This window comes from Podarcis gaigeae, assembly GCF_964106915.1.
Source record: "Podarcis gaigeae genome assembly, chromosome: 17".
NCBI lineage: Eukaryota > Metazoa > Chordata > Lepidosauria > Squamata > Lacertidae > Podarcis > Podarcis gaigeae.
Window position 1 is genome coordinate 16216467 of NC_139694.1, and position 20628 is coordinate 16237094.

Below are 20628 nucleotides of genomic sequence, written 5' to 3' on the forward strand. Positions count from 1 at the left end.
ATGTACATCAGCCGACAGCTGCAAAAATAAAAGGGCCAGATGTAAAAGTTATATATTAATGTAGTCTGAAGTGGTGTGTGTGGGGGGGGGGAGAGAAAGAAGCCATCCCTCAACGCTTTAAAATAAGCAGCTGTACTTAAAGTGACATCGTCAGGTGAAATATATTATGAGACGGCACCTTGACATCGACGCAGAATGAGCCCAGCGCGGCTGGGATGAAGCTGGGGAAGAAGAGACAACTATTAAGGAGGAAGAGCAGGAGATGCTGCTATCCCACACTCCTCCATAGCAAAAGTGGTTAGAACATGGGAGACTGCCTTAAACCGTACTTCTCATTGTATAAGGCTATGTTTTATTCTATAAAAATCATGCTAAAAAGTGGGGGTTGTCTTATAGCCAGTGTGGTGTAGTGGTTAAGAGCGGTAGTCTCGTAATCTGGGGAACCAGGTTCGCTTCTCCGCTCCTCCACATGCAGCTGCTGGGTGACCTTGGGCTAGTCACACTTCTTTGAAGTCTCTCAGCCCCACTCACCTCACAGAGGTGGGGGAGGAAGGGAAAGCAGAATGTTAGCCGCTTTGAGACTCCTTCGGGTAGTGATAAAGCGGGACATCAAACCAAACTCCTCCTCCTCCTCCTCTTCTTCTTCTTCTACATGGGTAGTGCATAGGATGGACGTTTGATTGGTTGCTGCCGAGACTGTCAGCGGCTACTGTGCATGTTATTGGGTGCTGCATCAATGGGTGGTGTTGATTGGCTGATGCTCTGGCATTTGGGCAGTCAAATGGCAGCTTCTCTTCTGCCAGCGATGGGAGGTAGACATAGCGATGCATTCGGGTGAGCGATTTTTGGCAATCCCCCCTAAAAAAAGCCCAACAACCCTGGGTAATCCTCCGCAAAAAAAGCTCTGTGCCATCTCCCCCCATTTTCTTAAATTTGAGTCCCCCCAAATAGAGATCGTCTTATACATGGGGGAATCTTATAGATGGAAAAGTTAGTCCGACATAGAGGTTCAGACAGGGGTATTTGTCAGGAGCTCATCCTACACCTGAGTAGGACCCTGGCAGAGACACATGCCCGACTGGCATGTTCTCTCCCTCCTGGTCAATTGTTCGGGAACTTCAAAAGCGCTCTTCTACCCAAACACCACAACGACCGATGCCAACAGACATCAGCACACTTAGGGATCCGCAGAGTTTGGGCAGCTTGCGTAACAGAACCCAGCAACTCAGCATTTTGGCTAATCTACTTTATTCACATATAAACACACACGGAGCACTGCAACATGGCTCCCTCTCTCTCTAGCATCAGACAGCAAAGAGAGAAAGGGCAATAGTCCAACTTCACGGAACATAGTAACACAAACATCCTGTCTCCGTCACTTCCCACTCTGTGGAGTCAAAACATATCACCGTCATGTGATAGACAACAATCCCATGACTGCAATCTTGGAGCAGGAATTCTAACAGTATTTCCTAGCTGTACCTGGAGATGTTGTGGATTGAACCTGGGGCATTTCTGTTCACTCAGGCTCTTTAAAAACATGCTATGTTTCATAGCTTGGGCCTCTCCATTCATAAATACATTCACGGAACTGCCAAAGCCAGAACAGCAATTCATTTTTGGTTCGCTTGTTCCTTTTTCGGTTTGTTGAATGAAGAATGGAGCATGTTAGGAAACAAAACAGGAAAAGGCTGGGAAAGGATGACCTGTGACAGGCCTCACAAATAGTCATTAAACCCGCCATGCACAATAGAAAGAGAGTGAATTACCATTGTATAAGCTCTAAACCACTGAGCCTCTTGGGCTCAGAAGGTCGGCGGTTCGAATCCCTGTGATGGGGTGAGCTCCCGTTGCTTGGTCCCTGCTCCTGCCAACCTAGCAGTTCAAAAGCACGTTAAAGTGAAAGTAGATAAATAGGTGGGAAGGTGGGAAGGCGTTTCCGTGCTCTGCTCTGGTTCGCCAGAAGCGGCTTAGTCATGCTGGTTACATGACCTGGAAGCTGTACACCAGCTCCCTCGGCCAATAAAGCGAGATGAGCGCCGCAACCCCAGAGTCGGTCACCCCTAATGGTCAGGGGTCCCTTTACCTTTAAGCTCTTGGATAACAGACCGTGGCTCTGTCGCTCTGGTATCACATTCCCTGATCCTTACCCTTTTGCTTGGAACATTCTTCTGCTAAATTCTGCAGAGTAAAGTTTTCAGCATTCCATTAGCTTACATGTAAGCAGCCTTTAAAAAAAAAAAAAAGTTTCAACAGTCAGTCTGCAGGGAAATCCCTTTTATGTAGAAATGTTCACAGCTGCTGTCATGGAAACATGACTTTCTTCCAAGGACCAAGAAGAAAGAAATGCATTTATCAATTCGGTCCCCAATGGAATGTTGCCCTCTGGGTTGCATATGGAGTGCCAAGCTAACCCTGAATTTTCATGTCCACACCACTGAGCCCTTAGCTCTTTGCAGTGAATAAAGTCACTAGATAGACGGCTAGTACAGCAGATAGTCAAATATCTCTGCATGAAGAGTAAATGCAATTTAAGCATAGGCTGAAAATAGTTATAACACCTTAAGGCTGCAATCCTCTACCTGTATCTAGTTGTTGGCATCTATCTGTCTCGGGAGACAATTGAGGAGTGCACCTTTGGGGGTGAAGTCTAATTGCAGGAAGTTTGCAGGGCCTACTGTGGCTGTGATAATGGGAGAGACATGTTTTGTTGCAGCTGGGGCAGATGAAGCTCTCCTCTTGCAGTGTTGGGAAGAAGGATCCGTGCCACAAGACATGCATGACTCCAACATTCTTGACCACAAGAACAAAGGTAACCACCTGGGCTGTAACAACTACCATGGGATCTCTTTGCTGAGTACTGTGGGAAAAGCCTTCGCTCAGCATATTACCTGAAGGTCCTAGGGGAAAGCCCACTTAAATCGTAATGGGCATTAATTTATTCATTTCAAAATCTAGTAAAACACCCTGCTGAGTGGGCCCTGGACTTTTGCACAAAAATCCTGCTCTGATTTAACACTATCATGAAATCAATGGGCCTTTAAAGCCCAATGTGGTCTCTTTCACTTCGTATAAATACTCAGAATGACAAAGTTAACCTTTTTGTACTGAAAACCAGTTGCTCTTGGGCTGTGCTTTAAACCCAGTCAGTATTTGTATTTTGTTTCTTGCAGATTGCTTCACAGATAATCACAGCACATACTTACCATACAAATTTATATTGGTTCTGTACCACTCATGGCATTCCCCTGGGAATGCTGCTTTGATGATGGTGCAAATAATACTGCTGGGAAAAACAGACAAATGTTTCCCATGCAAGAAGGAATGTGTATTTAAGTCTGTGTTGTAGACAATAGATCAGCACGGGCAATAGTAGCTGCTCCTATCCTCTCAGTAATGGAATGAAGGGAGGATTATGAGAGTTTATCAATGTCTCAGTGGGATGTGAGATGCTTGGAATAGATTCATTTTCATCAGCAAACCTAAGCAGATCTGAAAAGCTCTTATATCAAAGCCTGCTAGGCAATAAAGCAATAGGAATCAAGAAGCTAATAAGAGGCATCAAAGTAGCATTCTAGCAACACCTGCTTTTGTTTCATGAGTTTGGTTCTGGGGAAAACACATCCCACCTCTGAGTTACAAGTGTATGTGCAGATTACTACATATAAAGCTGTTGTGAGTACTGTGCCAAGGGAGAAAAGCACAGCTCTGGACATGTCAAACCTGCCTGAGGTAGGAATATTGAATTTCAGCAACAACATGCTTCCTTTATGTACCTTAAGCCTGACGAGAGCTTGAACTGTGTCAGGTGATCAGTGGCTTTCTGCTGGAGGGTTAAAAACTTAGCAGTTTGCTGAGTTAGAAAACAGCTGTATCTTACCTATGCACCACAGCCTTTTTCCCCTAGAAGCTTCTGTGCAACTCTAGAAAGCCAGATGTAAAGTGCCCAGCCAAATGTGCCTTAAGCGTGACCTGTTAAGGATAATTATTTCATTTACTGAAATGGGCTGTTACTGGAATAACAGTCACAACAGAATGGGATGCCTCTCTCATGTTACTCACAGTCAGCCAATCACATGAGAGCTACTGCCAGGGGGGGGGGGGACACACCATGTTAACAGAGTAAAACATTCTCGTGTACTTTTAACATTATATTCAATCCTCAAACCCTAATGTCATTATTTCTTTTTCTTTTTCATGCAAAAGGTCCATGAGAGGATTCTAATAAACACGTGGCCTAACTCTGTATAAAGAAGTTTCTTACATTCTTATGATTGTTTCTGTGGCATCGTTGCGTAATCGCCACAGTTTTCTCAGCTTGCTGGTTTGGACTGCCTGTGAAATTTACTTCCAGCCTTTGGACTCTGCCTGGAAAAGTGAAGATAGCTGTGCTGGCTCTGTTGTTTCAAAGTGTTTGCTGTCATGTTCACAACTTGAACTGTCCTGTACAATATATTTCCTTTTCTACCATGTCTCTCTTAGTCCTTCAATCTCCCAAACAGCATAGAGGGAAGCAAAGAGCAGGCTGGTGAGATCACAACACTCTATTTTTCAGCTGTGTGCAGACAACCACAACAGGAAGCTAGTGTTCAGCTGGTCACTCTAATGAAAACAGCACAAGCAGTGCTTTGAATATAGAAGTTTAATATTTTGTTCGTACTTTGTAAGACAAGTTCATCACCAGCATTTAGGTAATACCCCAATCTCACAGCAGCGCAAGATTGCAGGGGTTTCAGGTACACACCCAGGGATCATGTTTCCTTTTGGAAATGAGACACAGTGGGAGCTGGTGTCTTTAGGATATATAGATTCTTCTTCTTTGGCAATCACTCATAGCCGAATAAGATTGTCTTCCATAAACACGGTTTTAACAATGAATCCGTAAGTGACTGTGGAGGCCAATTCTGGATCCACACATCCTTCCACAGTGGGGACATTAGTTTCTGGGCGGGAGTTGATCACGGTGTGGATTTGCCAAGCGTACCATCCTCTTAGCACGTTTCTCCCTTGTGTCCTGAGTTCGATTGTCTTCAAAGCCCATGACACCTTTGGTAAAGGCTGTTCTCCAACTGGAGCGCTCGCAGGCCAGTGTTTCCCAATTGTTGGTGTTTATACTACATTTTTTTAGATTTCCCTTGAGACAGTCTTCGAACCTCTTTTGTTGACCACCAGCATTACGCTTTCCATTTTAAGTTTGGAATAGAGTAGTTGCTTTGGAAGACAATAATCAGGCATCCGCACAACATGACCAGTCCAACGAAGTTGATGTTGAAGAATCATTGCTTTGACACTGGTGATCTTTGCTTAACCCAGTACACTGGTATTAGTTCGCCTGTCTTCCCAAGTGATGTGTAAAATTTTCCAGAGACACTGTTGATGGAATCTATTGGAAAGTTGGAGATGGCGTTTATAAGTGGTCCATGTTTCACAAGCATACAGTACGGTTGACAGTACAATAGCTTTGTAAACAAATATAGATTACAGTGGCACCTCAGGTTAAGAACTTAATTCGTTCTGGAGGTCTGTTCTTAACCTGAAACTGTTCTTAACCTGAGGTACCACTTTAGCTAATGGGGCCTCCCACTGCTGCCGCGCCGCCGCCGCCAGATTTCTGTTCTCATCCTGAAGCAAAGTTCTTAACTATTTCTGGGTACTATTTCTGGGTTAGCGGAGTCTGTAACCTGAAGCGCCTGTAACCTGAAGCATCTGTAACCCAAGGTAAAGGTAAAGGGACTCTTAACCATTGGGTCAAGTCGTGGACAACTCTGGGGTTGTGGTGCTCATCTCGCTTTACTGGCCAAGGGAGCCAGCGTACAGCTTCTGGGTCATGTGGCCAGCATGACTAAGCTGCTTCTGGTGAACCAGAGCAGTGCACGGAAACGCTGTTTACCTTCCCGCTGGAGCGGTACCTATTTATCTACTTGCACTTTGATGTGCTTTTGAACTGCTAGGTTGGCAGGAGCAGGGACCGAGCAACGGGAGCTCACTCTGTCGCGGGGATTCGAACTGCCGACCTTCTGATTGGCAAGTCCTAGGCTCTGTGGTTTAACCCACAGCGCCACCTGCATCCCATAACCCGAGGTACCACTGTATTAATACATATATGAAACCTGAGCCTACGATGGAGGGCTTCACAGCATCAACACCCCCAAAGGGTCTTGCTTCTCCTGTAGCCGCAGCCTCATACTAGCATAGACACAGATATTTACTTTGGGCCAGATTGGATGATATTTCCATTCTGATCTGGCCCACTGTGTGGATGGGGTGGGGGGCAAATGTACCTGCCACCAATTGCTCATCCCACATATCTGCATCTGCTGACCCCATTCACATGGAGGCAACACATGAGTACACAATCTGTGAATGTAGTGAGCATAGTGCTATGGCACTCGCGTCCTGCTTGCGAGATTCCCATAGACATCTGGTTGGCCTCTGAGAGAATAGGTTGTTAGACTATATGGACCTTTGGCCTGATCCAGTAGGCACTTCTTAATTATCCAACTATAAGAATACACTTTATATCCATGGTTTGATAGCTTACTTTGCGGCACTGAAAGGCCAAAAGTTGATAGAATCATAAAATTGTACAGTTGGAAGGGACCTCAAGGGCCATCTGGGGTCCAACCCCATGCAATGTAGGCATATTTTACCCAATGTGGACCTCGAACCCATGACCTTGAGGTTAAGTCTCATGCTCTACCAAAACGTAATTTGCCTTAAACTACAAAGTATTGAGATGAAATTAGAAGTACAAACAGCTAAGGCCTTGTTCATATTTGTGACCTGCTTATACATACATATACCTTGTCTCAGCTGAAGTATGAACCCAGGTACTTTGAAGCACACTAGGTTCAGTAATACAAAAACCAGCAGGGACCAAATTGCTTTGTGGATTGAAAATCAATTAGGTAATTCTACAGGAGTGACTATATATAGACCAAATTATGGGATATAAGATTCCCGCTGATCTTCTATGAATTCTTTTGAACGACCTACATTCTGAAGACACCAATCTAGAAATGATTAACTTCTTGATGGCAGCTAAGATTACAACTGCATTACACGGAGAAAAAAATTATGTCACCATTATCGGTTGGGTTCAGTCTACTGTTGGATGTGAACATTGTGTCTAACCTAAGAGACATGCATTTGAAAATTGCTTTGAGGAAAGTTGGTCCACATTTCTTAGGATCTGCATAAATTCCAGGATGACATCAGAGTCCATAATTAAAATACATAGTAAACCAACTACATTAAAACATCCATAATTAAAATATACAATGAATATGCCAATTCAAATAGTTTAACACCTAAAACAATAATCAAAGCAGAAAATCAGGATGGGCACACAGAGAGGAAGGAAGAGAGGAAATAAGCACAACGGAGACTGCAGGATATATGGTCTGTTTACACAGATATACAACCTGAACCTATAGTGGAGGGGTTCATAGCATTAACACCCCAAGGAGGTCTTGCTTCTCCCATAGCCACAGCCTTGGATTCAAGCAAAAATCAGCCCTGGCTGTCTGACCCTTGGCTTGCTGCTTTGTCTTCTCTCTCCCATCACATGAAACACTGCCCTTTTGTCTTCCTAACTAAGACAGTTGGGGAGGGAGGTAAACTCATTGGCCTTCTGGCTTAAAGTCACTCCCTTTGTTTTCTTAACGACCCATCTTTAGCTGGCTACTACAAGGCTGGCCTGGCTATTCCAGCAATTGAATGCATGCTGGACCCAGGAATTAGAAGGGGGCACAGGCATATAGCCTAGTGCCCCTCGCAAAAAGCCCCTTAACAATATGATGTGGGGCAGTGGGTTTCCTGCTGCTGCTCTGTTAGTTTATATGCTGTTTTATGCTCAAGAGTGCTGTGGTGACTGCTACCAATAAGCTGCGTATCATTCATAAACTCAAATATTGCAGAAATATCTTGCATCACCAGTGCTCTCTCCTCCAAGGAAACCAAACTCAAGGAAGTGCTACCCTAGAATATGTCATTGTTTGGGAGAAATGGGACACATTGAGTATGAATGTGCATTCATGGCAAATTGCCTTCTGTGAACGTGTACCCATGGCCAGTGGTGTAGCGTGGAGGAGGGGGCGCATAGGGACGGTTGCCCTGGGTGCAAAATTACTAGAGGTGCAAAATTTCAACGTCTGGTGCTGCCTCAATACATCTGTGCACTTCCATTGAAAATGGCTTCTCCATGCGAACCAGGAAGTTACCTCTCCAGACAACTAACGGACCTTCTTATCTTCTGTCTGCAGCTGCAATTTCCTGGGTGATGCAGATGCCGTTAGGCAGTTGAATGCGCATGCGTACTCCATCTGTTTCCCTCCCTCCCACTCTGCCTCCACGTGGCCCTGGGCACTGGCAACCCATGCTACGCCACTGCCATTGGGCAAATTGATTTCAAGGGTTTGAGCTCTGTTTTCTGTGAAGCTTTACATCACAACAGTGTTTCTATAACCACAAAATGTAACCTCCTGAACCAGTTACTGGAAACAGACATGACTTCATTAGTTAGTACATGGATATGCTTTCATAATTAAACATAAAACATAAAATGCAACTCTCCTTATCTTCCACATTAGTTACAGTTGTAAGAATAAATTAAGCCTGTTTGAGGATGCAACATTATAATCATCCTCCCTAATTGGTTTTGGTGGCTTCAACACTCTGCCATTCTTTTTCCACCAGCAGTAAATAGTTCTCTATTGAGCAGTGTAGACCACTTGTTACTTATTTCCGAAGCGAATTACAGTCTGGTCTGCAGCACTGTAAATAGCTCAGCAAAATTATATTTATTGGCTGCAGTCTAGTTTGAATGTCTGTACATTCTTTCAACAATATTATATTTTAAAATGTTGAAATACCTGGAACTGGTCATTTTGCTTGCTGCGAAGCTTCTTGTGTTGTTCCTGGAAGGCCAAATAGATTGTGTTCCTGTTTTAGCAAAACACTTAAGAGAGATTAAATGAAACAAATGATCTCTGTAGATCATGCTGTTTTAGCAAATTTACTTTTTATTTTTAAATTCAAAATCCTTTATTAGGCATAACACACCACACATAAATAACATAATACAATATAATATAAAATAATAATACAACGCAACATCATCACCTACCATTAACAACCACTAAGTCCCCTTATCATGGCCCATTCTTTCTTCATGGACAGCTCTTAAAAATTCGGCCGCTATTAAAGTAATTTGATCATCGCTGTCCGCCAGCATGTCCTGAACAGTTGGTTGAGTAAAAGTCTGTTTATTGAATTTTAGGGCCTCATACAATTGTATTCTGGCATAGCTGCCAAAATCACAGGAGAAGAATATATGTTCTAAAGTATCTAGTTCCTTTTTACTGCATTTGCAGAGACGCTCTGATTTTGGGATAGCTAAATATCTTCCTCTCACTACCGCCGAGGGAAACATGTTAAATCTGGCCAACATAAACAGCCTACATGATTCATGTTTCTTCAGATTTGTCATGTATCCCTTTTGGAAATCTCTACACAAAGGGAGATTTAAGTGGATAGGAGAGCAGGTGCTATGCTTTGCAACCTCAAGCATGGCGAGAACACTTTTTTCTGTGAAGGTCTTCCTAATAATTTCCCATGTATCTTTGGGATCAGCGATTTCAAAATCAGTTAGATTGAGCCCTATAGAATCCAGTTTTCTCTTACATATCAATGATAGATTGTAGATTGCATTATCACTTAAAAGATCGTAAAGTAGAGAATTAGGGGATAGGGCTCTATAATGGAGGAAGATCCAATATTTCAAGGTCCTCAGCCATGCTCTTACTGATAAAGGCAATATTCCCAGCTCACAACATATTGTTTCATATTTTACTGAGTTTGCAAGTCCTAATAATGACCTCAAAAGGGAAGCGTGAAATTTATCCAACCTCTTGAGGTCACCTGAAATCCACACTGGTGTGCCGTATAGAAGTTGGGCACAAAGTTTCATATCAATCACTTGCAATACAGCAGGGATGTATCTGTTTCCCACTGGAGAAAAAAAATAGGATTTTATATGGTGGGCAGTCACTTTGGCCTTAGCTATAGCTGCACATATATGTGTATTCCAATTCATATTATTTTTAAATGTAATTCCCAGATAATTGAAATGCTTAACTTCCTGTATTAGATGTCCATTAATTATACAGCCTTTTGGGTTCCCTCTCTTTCTGAATTGCATAATCTTTGTCTTATCATAATTAATTTTGAGATTATTAAGAGAGCAGTAGTTTGAAAAACTCTTGAATAATTTTTTTAAACCCAAAACAGATAGTGAAATAATTACAGCATCATCTGCATAAAGTAGTAAAGAGAGTGGGCAATTGTTTAAATAAGGAGTATGAGTGGTTGCGTTTTGAAGGAATAATGGTAGGTCAGATAAAAAAAGATTAAATAGGGTGGGGGCCAAGATACAGCCTTGCCTAACTCCTCGATTGTTCAGAATAGGACCTGCAAGTCTACCATCTTTTGATACTTTAATATATATTTGGTTATTAAAGTGTAAACTTTGGATCAGTGTAAGTAAATATGGGTCAATACCAAGATGTTCTAGTTTAGACCATAGTTTGTTGCGGTTGACCGAATCAAAGGCACTTTTTAAATCCACAAATGCCACAAAGAGTTTCGTTTATTTCTCATGACATATTTATCCACAAGATGACTTAACACTAGACACTGGTCAAGAGTTGACGAGCCTGCCTTAAAACCAGCCTGCTCTTTACCAGGTAGGCCTTTTGTCAGCATCCATTCTTCCAATTTAATAAGCAGAGATTTAGCATAGATTTTGCTTATGCATGGTAGCAAACTTATAGGCCTGTAATTCTCTTGGCAATTCCTATCACCTTTTTTGAAGATCGGAACCACTATCGAGTTGTTCCACGACTTAGGTACATGGGCTTAGTGATAGATAGAATTAAAAATGGGTACAAGTTTAATGGCCCACCATTCTATATCTAATTTCAACAGATCTATTGGGATGCCATCCATACCAGGTGATTTCCCTTGCTTAAACGAAAGGATTATCCTTTTCATCTCCTCAGCATTAATTTGAAATTGTGTGGTTTTTGCCAAAGAAACTTTAAAATTTTCCTTTTTACAAACTTTGTGATCATAAAAAACAGCAGTAAAATGTGAAATCCAAGCCTTATCACTTATATTAGGGAACTCAGTGGTATCTTTTATTGAGAGAAGTGACCAAAAAGTTTTAGTATCTTTAATTTCTAATGCAGTGACAATTTTAGACCATTTAGCTAGTGCAAACTCAGATTTTTTTTTCCAGGAGCATGTTCTTAAAAACATTTTTCATTTCAAAATAAGTCTTCCAGAGACCTTGAAAGTTGGTCATATAGGCTTCTTTTAGACAAGTTCTCAGTTCTTTCTTATAGTTAATACAATCTTTATCAAACCAATTATACTTATTTAAAGGTTTATTGCTGGACTGAGGGTCTAAAAAAGAAGAAAATAGTTCCAGGATAGTGTTATAGTAACAATCATTATTCTCCAAGGGCATCAAATTTTGGTTAGCCGCAGGTTCCAGAAGAGCTGGGTTATTTTCAAATACTGCTAATAGATCCTCCCTATTTTTATCACTTATATAAATTCTTTTGGCATAAATAGTCTTACCAATACTAATAGGAGGTCTGATATCATTATTTCTAGGATTCCTGTACATCTCTAAAACTATTGGGAAATGGTCACTCTCTGAGCGAGGTACAACTGTAAAAGAGGCAATTTCATTTAACATTTCAACGGAAACTAGAGCATAGTCGATTACGCTCCTGCCCCTTTTGGAGCTAAAAGTAAAATTTCCTGGAATATCCGGCCACATTGAGCCATTCAAAAATGAGAGGTTCAATTCTAAGGCCAATTGTAGAAGTTTTCCTCCCGCTTTATTAATAATGATGTCCTTAGAGTTCCTCCCTATTCTCAATGGAAGTGGGGCATCTTCAGCTAGATTTGAGCCATAGCGTTTATAGAGAGCTGTATTGTCTGATCCAATCCGAGCATTGGTGTCTCCCATTACAATCAGGGGAATATCTGGAGATTTACTACGTATTAAATACAACTCTTCAGAGACTATATTCCAACCGTAATCTGGTCTACTTTCCAGCCCTATGGGAGGAAAATATATATTTAAAAGAAGAATTTCCCTGTATACAATGGTAAGTGATAACAGTTGTGCAAACTGTCCAATATTTCTGATATAATTAATTTTAAGGTTAGAAGACTGTTTAATACCACAGATCAAACCGGCTTTAGGGCGACCTTTTGTTCACACTTTAGTAGCGGGTAGATTATAGGTAATAAAATTAGGAATACTTAAAGGTTTAAGAGACCAGGTTTCCTGCAAGAATATTATATCATAAGATTCAAGAAAGTTCATAAAATCAGGATCAGCTAATTTACAGGAAAGTCCAGCTACATTCCAGGACATAATAGAAAGAGTTTGGAGAGAACTTTGATTTATTTTTTATTTAAAGTATCTGATTTCTGCTGCAAACACAAGGTATCCCACCATGCTAATCTAAAATAACTCCCCCCCCCCCCAAATACCCATGCAGAATCACTCTCTCTCCAAAATACAGGGTGATATTCAACATTAGTCATTGATTAATCCAATGATTTCATTCTGTTTATTTTAGTCATCCCATATCACAGTATAATGCACCCAGCTGATCACGTCAGCCAGGCATTACTTTATTGCTGAAACACCCTCTCGGATTGGAAGGACTGTAAAAACTAAAGGCCATCTACTTAACCCAACATGTTCTGGAAGGTTGTTTCATAGTTTGGGGGTAGTCCTGGCTGTTACAGAATTCCCTTCATGTAATTAAGATTTTTCTGAACAGAGTTCTACTGTAAGCTAGGGAAACCTGTGCCCTCTAGAGTTGTTAATATACGACTCCCCTGATCACTGAATATGCTTGTTGGGGATGATGGGACTTGGCTTTCAACAACGTTTAGTTCCCATCCCTGCTGTAGGCAGTCAATCCAATGCTTGCTAATAATTCATTCTCAGGGTGCTCGCTTTGGCAGCACATATACTAATAATTCATTCTCAGGAATGGTAAGGAAAACCTGCAGTGATGTGAACTTCATGACATCAAAGCTGGGGCCATCATTACAGTGGTACCACCGGTTAAGAACTTAATTCGTTCTGGAGATCTGCTCTTAACCTGAAAAAATTCTTAACCTGAGGTACCACTTTAGCTAATGGGGCCTCCTCCTGCTGCTGCACCGCCAGTGCATGACTTTTGTTCTCATCCTGAAGCAAAGTTCTTAACCCAAGGTACTATTTCTGGGTTAGCAGAGTCTGTAACCTGAAGTGTCTGTAACCTGAAGCATCTGTATAACCCGAGGTATCACTGTATTTTTATTCTATCACATTTCAAACACCTGTAAAAATATCAAAGCAGCATACAAACTAAACAGTTTAAAACAGAAGATCTAAAAAGGATGGGCAGATAAAAAGAACTTTGCCTAGTACCAGAAGGCAGCCAGAGTTGGAACAAGGCAAACCTCCCTAGAAAGGACTGTCCAAAGACAGGGCAGCTGCGCTGAAATGACCCTCTCTCAGATCACAGAGCTACAGTTCCAAACACCCTTAGCAACCTACAGCTCCTACGATTCATTAGGGGGAAAGCCATGACTGTTAAAGCTGTATAAAAGTGCTTTAAATGTTAAATCTCAGTGAACAAAGCAAGCATGCATAGATCAGGGACTGTGGCAGGTTTCTAGAACTTTCTAGAAGACAAGATAGTGGTTACTGGACGAAACACTGTTTCTCTGTGAGATGGGAAAGTAACAGCCATGCTGTTGACATAGCAAACCCACAGGAATCCATAAAATGAAGGGGAATAAAGTTTGCAGTTGGGACGCGGGTGGCGCTGTGGGTTAAAGCCTCAGCGCCTAGGACTTGCCGATCGAAAGGTCGGCGGTTCGAATCCCCGCTGCGGGGTGCGCTCCCGTTGCTCGGTCCCAGCGCCTGCCAACCTAGCAGTTCGAAAGCACCCCCGGGTGCAAGTAGATAAATAGGGACCGCTTACTGGCGGGAAGGTAAACGGCGTTTCCGTGTGCAGCTCTGGCTCGCCAGAGCAGCGATGTCACGCTGGCCACGTGACCCGGAAGTGTCTTCGGACAGCGCTGGCCCCTGGCCTCTTAAGTGAGATGGGCGCACAACCCCAGAGTCTGTCAAGACTGGCCCGTACGGGCAGGGGTACCTTTACCTTTACCTTAAAGTTTGCAGTACTCAGGTATTTGGAGTACAGAGAATAGGATCTTCCAGGTGAGTTACAGGTGGATATTTCCAGCGATACACAAGATTACAGTGCTTGTGTTGACTTGCTAGTCACTGGGACATGTAGGAAATCTGTAATTATAGATACAATACTGTACACAACATACTGTATCATTTATAATGTGCAACTTTAAAACTTAATGCTTCCCTCCTTTACATAGAAAAGAAATCAGTATATTTGATGATTGATTATCATGATTCAGTTTTCGGTATGGGCGTTTAACATGTTTCTATTAAATCTAGATTTCCTTTGAAACCAGGTTATTTCTTAAAAAATGATTCTTTCAGATCTGCTTTTTGAAAACCAGAAACTTCATTTCTAGCCATCCCGGGTAGCGCCTCGAACACTTTCAGTCCATTATAGCTTGATTAATCACGTTGCTTCTTTTCAGGCAGCAATTCTGTTCCCATTCATTACTCCCCCCCTCCTTTTTTTGGTGCTCATTACTTTAGTATTTGCTTTCTGCAGAAATGAAACGGGCTTCTACTCCACTCAGGTCACTTAATTACAGCAAGCACCCCCCCAAAAAGGTGAACTTTTTGCTGAATCGTGGAATTATGATCAGCTTGAAATGACTCTCAAGCACAGCCCATTATAAAACCTGCTCTCATACCTCTCTTGCTTTCTTGAATGCCAGCACATCTTTGATCATTTGTTGTTTAGTCATTTAGTTGTGTCCGACTTTTCGTGACCCCATGGACCAGAGAACCCCAGGCAATCCTGTTTTCCATTGCCTCCCGCAGTTTGGTCAAACTCATGTTAGTAATTCTGAGAACACTGTCCAACCATCTCATCCTCTGTCGTCCCCTTCTTCTTGTGCCCTCCATCTTTCCCAACATCAGGGTCTTTTCCAGGGAGTCTTCTCTTCTCATGAGGTGGCCAAAGTATTGGAGTCTCAGCTTCAGGATCTGTCCTTCCAGTGAGCACTCAGGGCTGATTTCCTTCAGAATGGAGAGGTTTGATCTTCTTGCAGTCCATGGGATTCTCAAGAGTCTCCTCCAGCACTATAATTCAAAAGCATCAATTCTTCGGTGATCAGCCTTCTTTATGGTCCAGCTCTTACTTCCATACATCACTACTGGGAAAACCATAGCTTTGAACATAGCTTCTGTCTATTAATGGTTCAAATTTAAGATCTCTCCTGGCACTCCTGCACATTTTAAAAAATAAATAAAAAACCAACACTCTTTTATACCAGGAGTGAGAAAAGCTTATCAACCTGAGGGCCACATTCCATTGTGGGGGACTTTCTGGGGGCCAGAGGCAGAAGTGAGTAGTAGAGCAATAGATTACCATTGGTACATTACCATTGTACAGTAAGCTGCATTGCATCCATGCAAAAGCAGGTACGCTGCCACCGAGCTCTTATATATTTATTTCTTGCCTTTTTATTTCACCTTTCCTCTAAGGAGCTCCTTTTATCTTCACAACAACCCTGTGAGTTAGGTTAGGCTAAGAGTGAGTGACTGGCCCATGGTTACTCAGTGATCTGCATAGCTCAATGGAGATCTGGAACCTGGTTTCCCAGGTCCTAGTAATAATAATAATATTTTTATTATTTATAACAGGGGTCAGCAAACTTTTTCAGCAGGGGACCGGTCCACTGTCCCTCAGACCTTGGGGGGGGCAGACTATTTTTTTTTGGGGGGGGGATGAATAAATTCCTATGCCCCACAAATAACCCAGAGATGCATTTTAAATAAAAGGACACATTCTACTCATGTAAAAAACATGCTGGTTCCCGGATCATCCACGGGCCAGATTTAGAAGGCAATTGGGCCGGAACTGGCCCCCGGGCCTTAGTTTGCCTACCCATAATTTATACCCTATCCATCTGGTCGGGTTTCCCCAGCCACTCTGGGTGGTTTCCAACACATATAAAAACATAATGTAACACCAAACATTAAAAGACTCCTGATACAGGGCCGCCTTCAGATGTTTTCTAAAAGTCAGATAATTGTTCATTTCCTTAACATCTGATGGGAGGGCATTCCACAGGGAGGGAGCCACTGCTGAGAAGGCCCTCTGCCTGGTTCCCTGTAACTTCACTTCTCGCAGTGAGGGAACTGCCAGAAGGCCCTCGGAGGCTCAGAGCTGGACCTCAGTGTCCGGGCTGAATGATGGGGGCGGGGGCTATTACAGGGCTGAGGCTTTTTAGGGCTTTAAAGGTCAGCACCAACACTTTGAATTGTGCTCAGAAGCAAACTGTGCTTGTAATTGTAAAAGGTAAAGGGACCCCTGACCGTTAGGTCCAGTCATGGATGACTCTGGGGTTGCAGCGCTCATCTTGCTTTACTGGCCGAGGGAGCCAGTGTTTGTCTGCAGACAGCTTCCGCGTCATGTGGCCAGCATGACAAAACAGTTTCTGGCGAACCAGATCAGTGCACGGAAACACTATTTACCTTCCCGCTGGAGTGGTACCTGTTTATCTACTTGCACTTGACGTACTTTTGAACTGCTAGATGGGCAGGAGCAGGGACCGAGCATCGGGAGCAAACCCCATTGCGGGGATTCGAACCGCCGACCTTCTGATCGGCAAGCCCTAGGCTCTGTGGTTTAGACCACAGCACCACCTGCCTGCCTTGCTTGGAATTGTGCTTGGTTCTAAATCAGCAGCGGGATGAACTATTCCAATATAAATAAATACGGCATACAATGGAGAAAAACATCAATATGTGAAAGAGCCAGAAGGCATGTGAGAATAAGGATGTAAGAGATACCGAAACAATACTGAAAGAAGTGTCCCTATTTTTGTATGTGGAATGTTGGAGGTCATGAATACATTATGTTGAGTGTTCACATCTCTCTTGGCTTCTAGTCAAGAGATCAAAAGCTGATCTTTGGAAGGGGCTAGACTCCTACTCAAAGTCATGGAGGGCTCCAGCGATCCATAAATAACTCACAATGAAATGCAAACTCTCCTGCTTGTTGCATTGAAGGCACAGACACCACAGATGATATTATAGAACAATACTGTACATATAAAGGGCTTGCTTAAGTGAACAGCTCAAAACTCCTAGCTAGAAATAAAGGAAAAAAAGAAAATTAAAGCTTAGCACCACAGAGCAATTAGCAAAGGTGTTAAGTCAACTTGCTAGGCAATCTGTGATATCAGACATGCAATCAACATGGGAGACAATAAAAAAGACACTGTAATTAATGATTAAGTGGCACTGCAGGGATATAAAGCACAGGAGGTTCCTGAATAATTGAATTTGAGAGAGGTCTGATCTTTTCACAACAGTGTGTTTTCTGAAATCCGTTTGTTCTTAGATATATATAATTGTTTTTTGATCCAGAAAGCTTTTTATTGGTGTGAGAAATTTATTTCTGCTCCAAAGCTCTCCTTTGTTAATGGTATTTTGAAGGAAATCTTTATGTAGGCCTCTGAAACCGCATTCTCAAGATCATACCCAACCACACAATTTTAGATTAATCTGGAAGGGGTCCTATACCTTGAATATGGAGTCAAACCTCCACCTCTTCATCAGGCGGTATCTGTCTAAAATACTGTGGGAATGTAGAATTTCATATCGGTTAGCTTTTTGAGACTCTAAGAATAAGAATCTCAGTTTTAAAAAGGAAAACAAAATACAATCACCCAGGTTTCTAGCCATGATTTCTGGAAAAATATGCTTGAATTTGTGCAGGTAACACCTACTGTGATCTCAAAAGCCAAGATGACTGAAGTAGATTTGCAGTGGCTGAGAGTCAATACTCGGCTTTGTTCTTTGCTCCTCCCCATAAATAGCAGAACAAGAATGTTGCAGAATAGGAATGATTTTGAAAACGCACTTGATTTTCCTAACATGATGGCAAAATGCAATTTTTGGGGGCACAGAAATCAGGTGGCAAATTTGGAGAAGGGAAAAATAGGGAGAAAGAGCTTCCATTTTGTGCCTGTTGTACTCAGCGGCGTAGCAAGCCGATCAGGCGGCTGGGGCGGCACATGTGCCCTGAGACTAGGGGTGGGGCCAGCAAACCATGGGGCGGGGCAAGCTGGGGCAGGACACTCCATGGGGCCTCCGAGAAGTCTGTCTGTCTCCTCCCACTTAGCCACCCTATAGCTGGTAGGGAGGTGGCGGGCGGACTGTTTGGGGCAGCGTGGAGCCACCAGGTCGCTCCCAGGAGAGACGTGTGGCTCAGGCGCACTGCAGGCCCCACAGTGAGTGCCACCTGGCATTTTGTCATCCCCCTCAGTGGTGACACCCGAGGTAGACTGCCGCCACCGCACCTCCCTTCCTCGGCCCCTGGTTGTACTGAACCAAACTGGACCCATGTAAGTTTCCCAAATCCATAGGTTCTGCTAGGAGTCAGTCCGACAGGGCCAAGGCAGGACACTAGGCAAGGACAGGTACAGGATCTCAGGCAGGGTCTGGCATACAGCAATGTTACTCCCACAACCTGGGGCAGGGTCCAACAGCCTTTTATCTTTGTCAGAGTAACGGCTGGTCCTGATCCGCCCCGGTGACTCACCTCCCTGTCTTGCCTGAATGCGAGCACTCCTTTCCTGCGAGTACTCAGGTCTCTCCTTCTCTCAGACCTTAGTCTCTGCAGCTCGGGAGACGTTGGTGGGTTACTAAACCCAGAGGCCACCTCAGCCTCTCCTGACCGAACTGGTAATGGAGCAGCTGTAAGTGATTGCCCAGCTGAAGGCAACAAGGTAATCCCCGCATCTGGAGCCAGTGCAGGCTCAGGCCCCTGACTCAGTCCAGCTGGTGTTTGTTCCAGGGGAACCTGTGCAGACTGGGACTCTTCAGGATCAGGCCCCAGACTTGGTTCAGATGATGCCTGAGGAAAAGGATCCGGTGCAGACTGAGACTCCTCTGGTTCCAAGCCCGAGCCTGAGTCCCAGGCATTCACACAGTGGAGGGTCAAAGTCTTCCCTTATGAAGACTATGATTGAAGATGGTGAAGGGTCTCAGGGGCTGGCAGCTGCAATGGAACTGCTGTATCTGAAGTCTGTTCCACCTACAAAGTGGAACCATACTGCTGGAGAATCCTACCTTAATGTAATGCCTCCTCTGATTCTGCCTTGGCAAAAGCTGTCCTCTCCTTCTCCACCTTGTCCTATAAAAATGCACCAAGACTCTGGCAACCCTCGTTTAGACCTCTTGTTAATTCTGCTTTGTTTTCCCAGCACTGTATTTCATTATTTGTTTCATACTGCATTTTAGTATATGCTTGTGTGTGCGCTTTGTTAGCTACCCAGAGATGTTACGTGGTGTCTATACCAGTCCATTAAGTAAAAGAAAACAAACAAACAATTCCTTATGAATTTGAAGACGAATTCATGTGGCCCAAATCCTTGCCTTTTCACGTTTGCCTAAAAGAAGAGCCCTGTAAATCTTGAAAGCTTTGCACCTCCCCTCAACAGCTAAAGGTGGCCTGCAAGAAGATAGTCAACCTCCCTGGGGTTTTTTTTTTTTTTTGGTCTCTCTGTAGTGGAAATGCATATATTTTTCCAAAGCACATCTCTTTCTTCCCCACTGTCACCTTCTCCCTGAGAGGAAGTCAAATGCACAGCCTATTAGACAAGATGGAAAGGCAGGCTTTTGCAGAGATAACAAGGAAGCAATAATAGCTTTGCAGCCCCAACAAGTATTAAGAAGCGGGTGCTATCTGTGATATACCTTTTTCCCTTTCACTTTTCACAGTAAAAGGGAGAGGGGGGAAGGGAAATATCGGAACTCCACATAAAAAGAAAGTTGTCTGTTTAGAAACTAAGAAGGGACAAGATCCTTGTACAGATATTTGAAGTACCACAGGTTAAAAAACAAATCCCGTTGGAATTCTATGCACATTTTCATGGTGGGTCACTGAATCCATTCTACAAGGAACTCTGTAAAAGCTTTTCTAAGCGAAATGAAGTGATTCAGCTCCTCCTGGTTGCCTTCCCTCTACGTAGGCTTCAGAGTGAGGCCTGAAAGCATTGCCCTCACTCTGATCACTTCATGACAATGCCATGTGATGATGTCATGAAGCCAAAGAGGAGTAAGGGCAATGCTTCTTGCCCTCATTTTGAATACTTGCAATTTAATAGTAGTAGTAGTGGTGGTAGTAGTAGTAGTAGTAATAATGACACCACTGGGAATGTGATCACTACCCCTGGCAGGACCACATGTGGCACACAAACCCAGGTGGGTTTGTGGTGGCTGTTTAGCCCCAAATGGAAACATCCCCACCCTACCCCACACTCCAGACCAAAGAACTTTAGCCTCAAATTTATTTATACAGTGCAGATTCATTGCAGGATGCATGCGGGCAGACCTGTGCTAAAACCTGGGGTTAAATGTCAGTTCAAGTGTCA

At 43.2% G+C, this 20628-nt stretch overlaps 1 protein-coding gene across 1 annotated transcript in view; it reads right to left on the minus strand.

Moving 5' to 3' along the window:
• The window catches only part of LOC310835195 (uncharacterized protein), an 81920-nt gene that overhangs the window by 14484 nt on the left and 46808 nt on the right, over positions 1 to 20628 (minus strand). The window contains exon 2 of the mRNA XM_083720004.1: positions 8874 to 8943. Within this exon, the coding sequence (XP_083576130.1) occupies positions 8874 to 8943 (70 nt within the window). The remainder of the gene's footprint in view (positions 1 to 8873; positions 8944 to 20628) is intronic.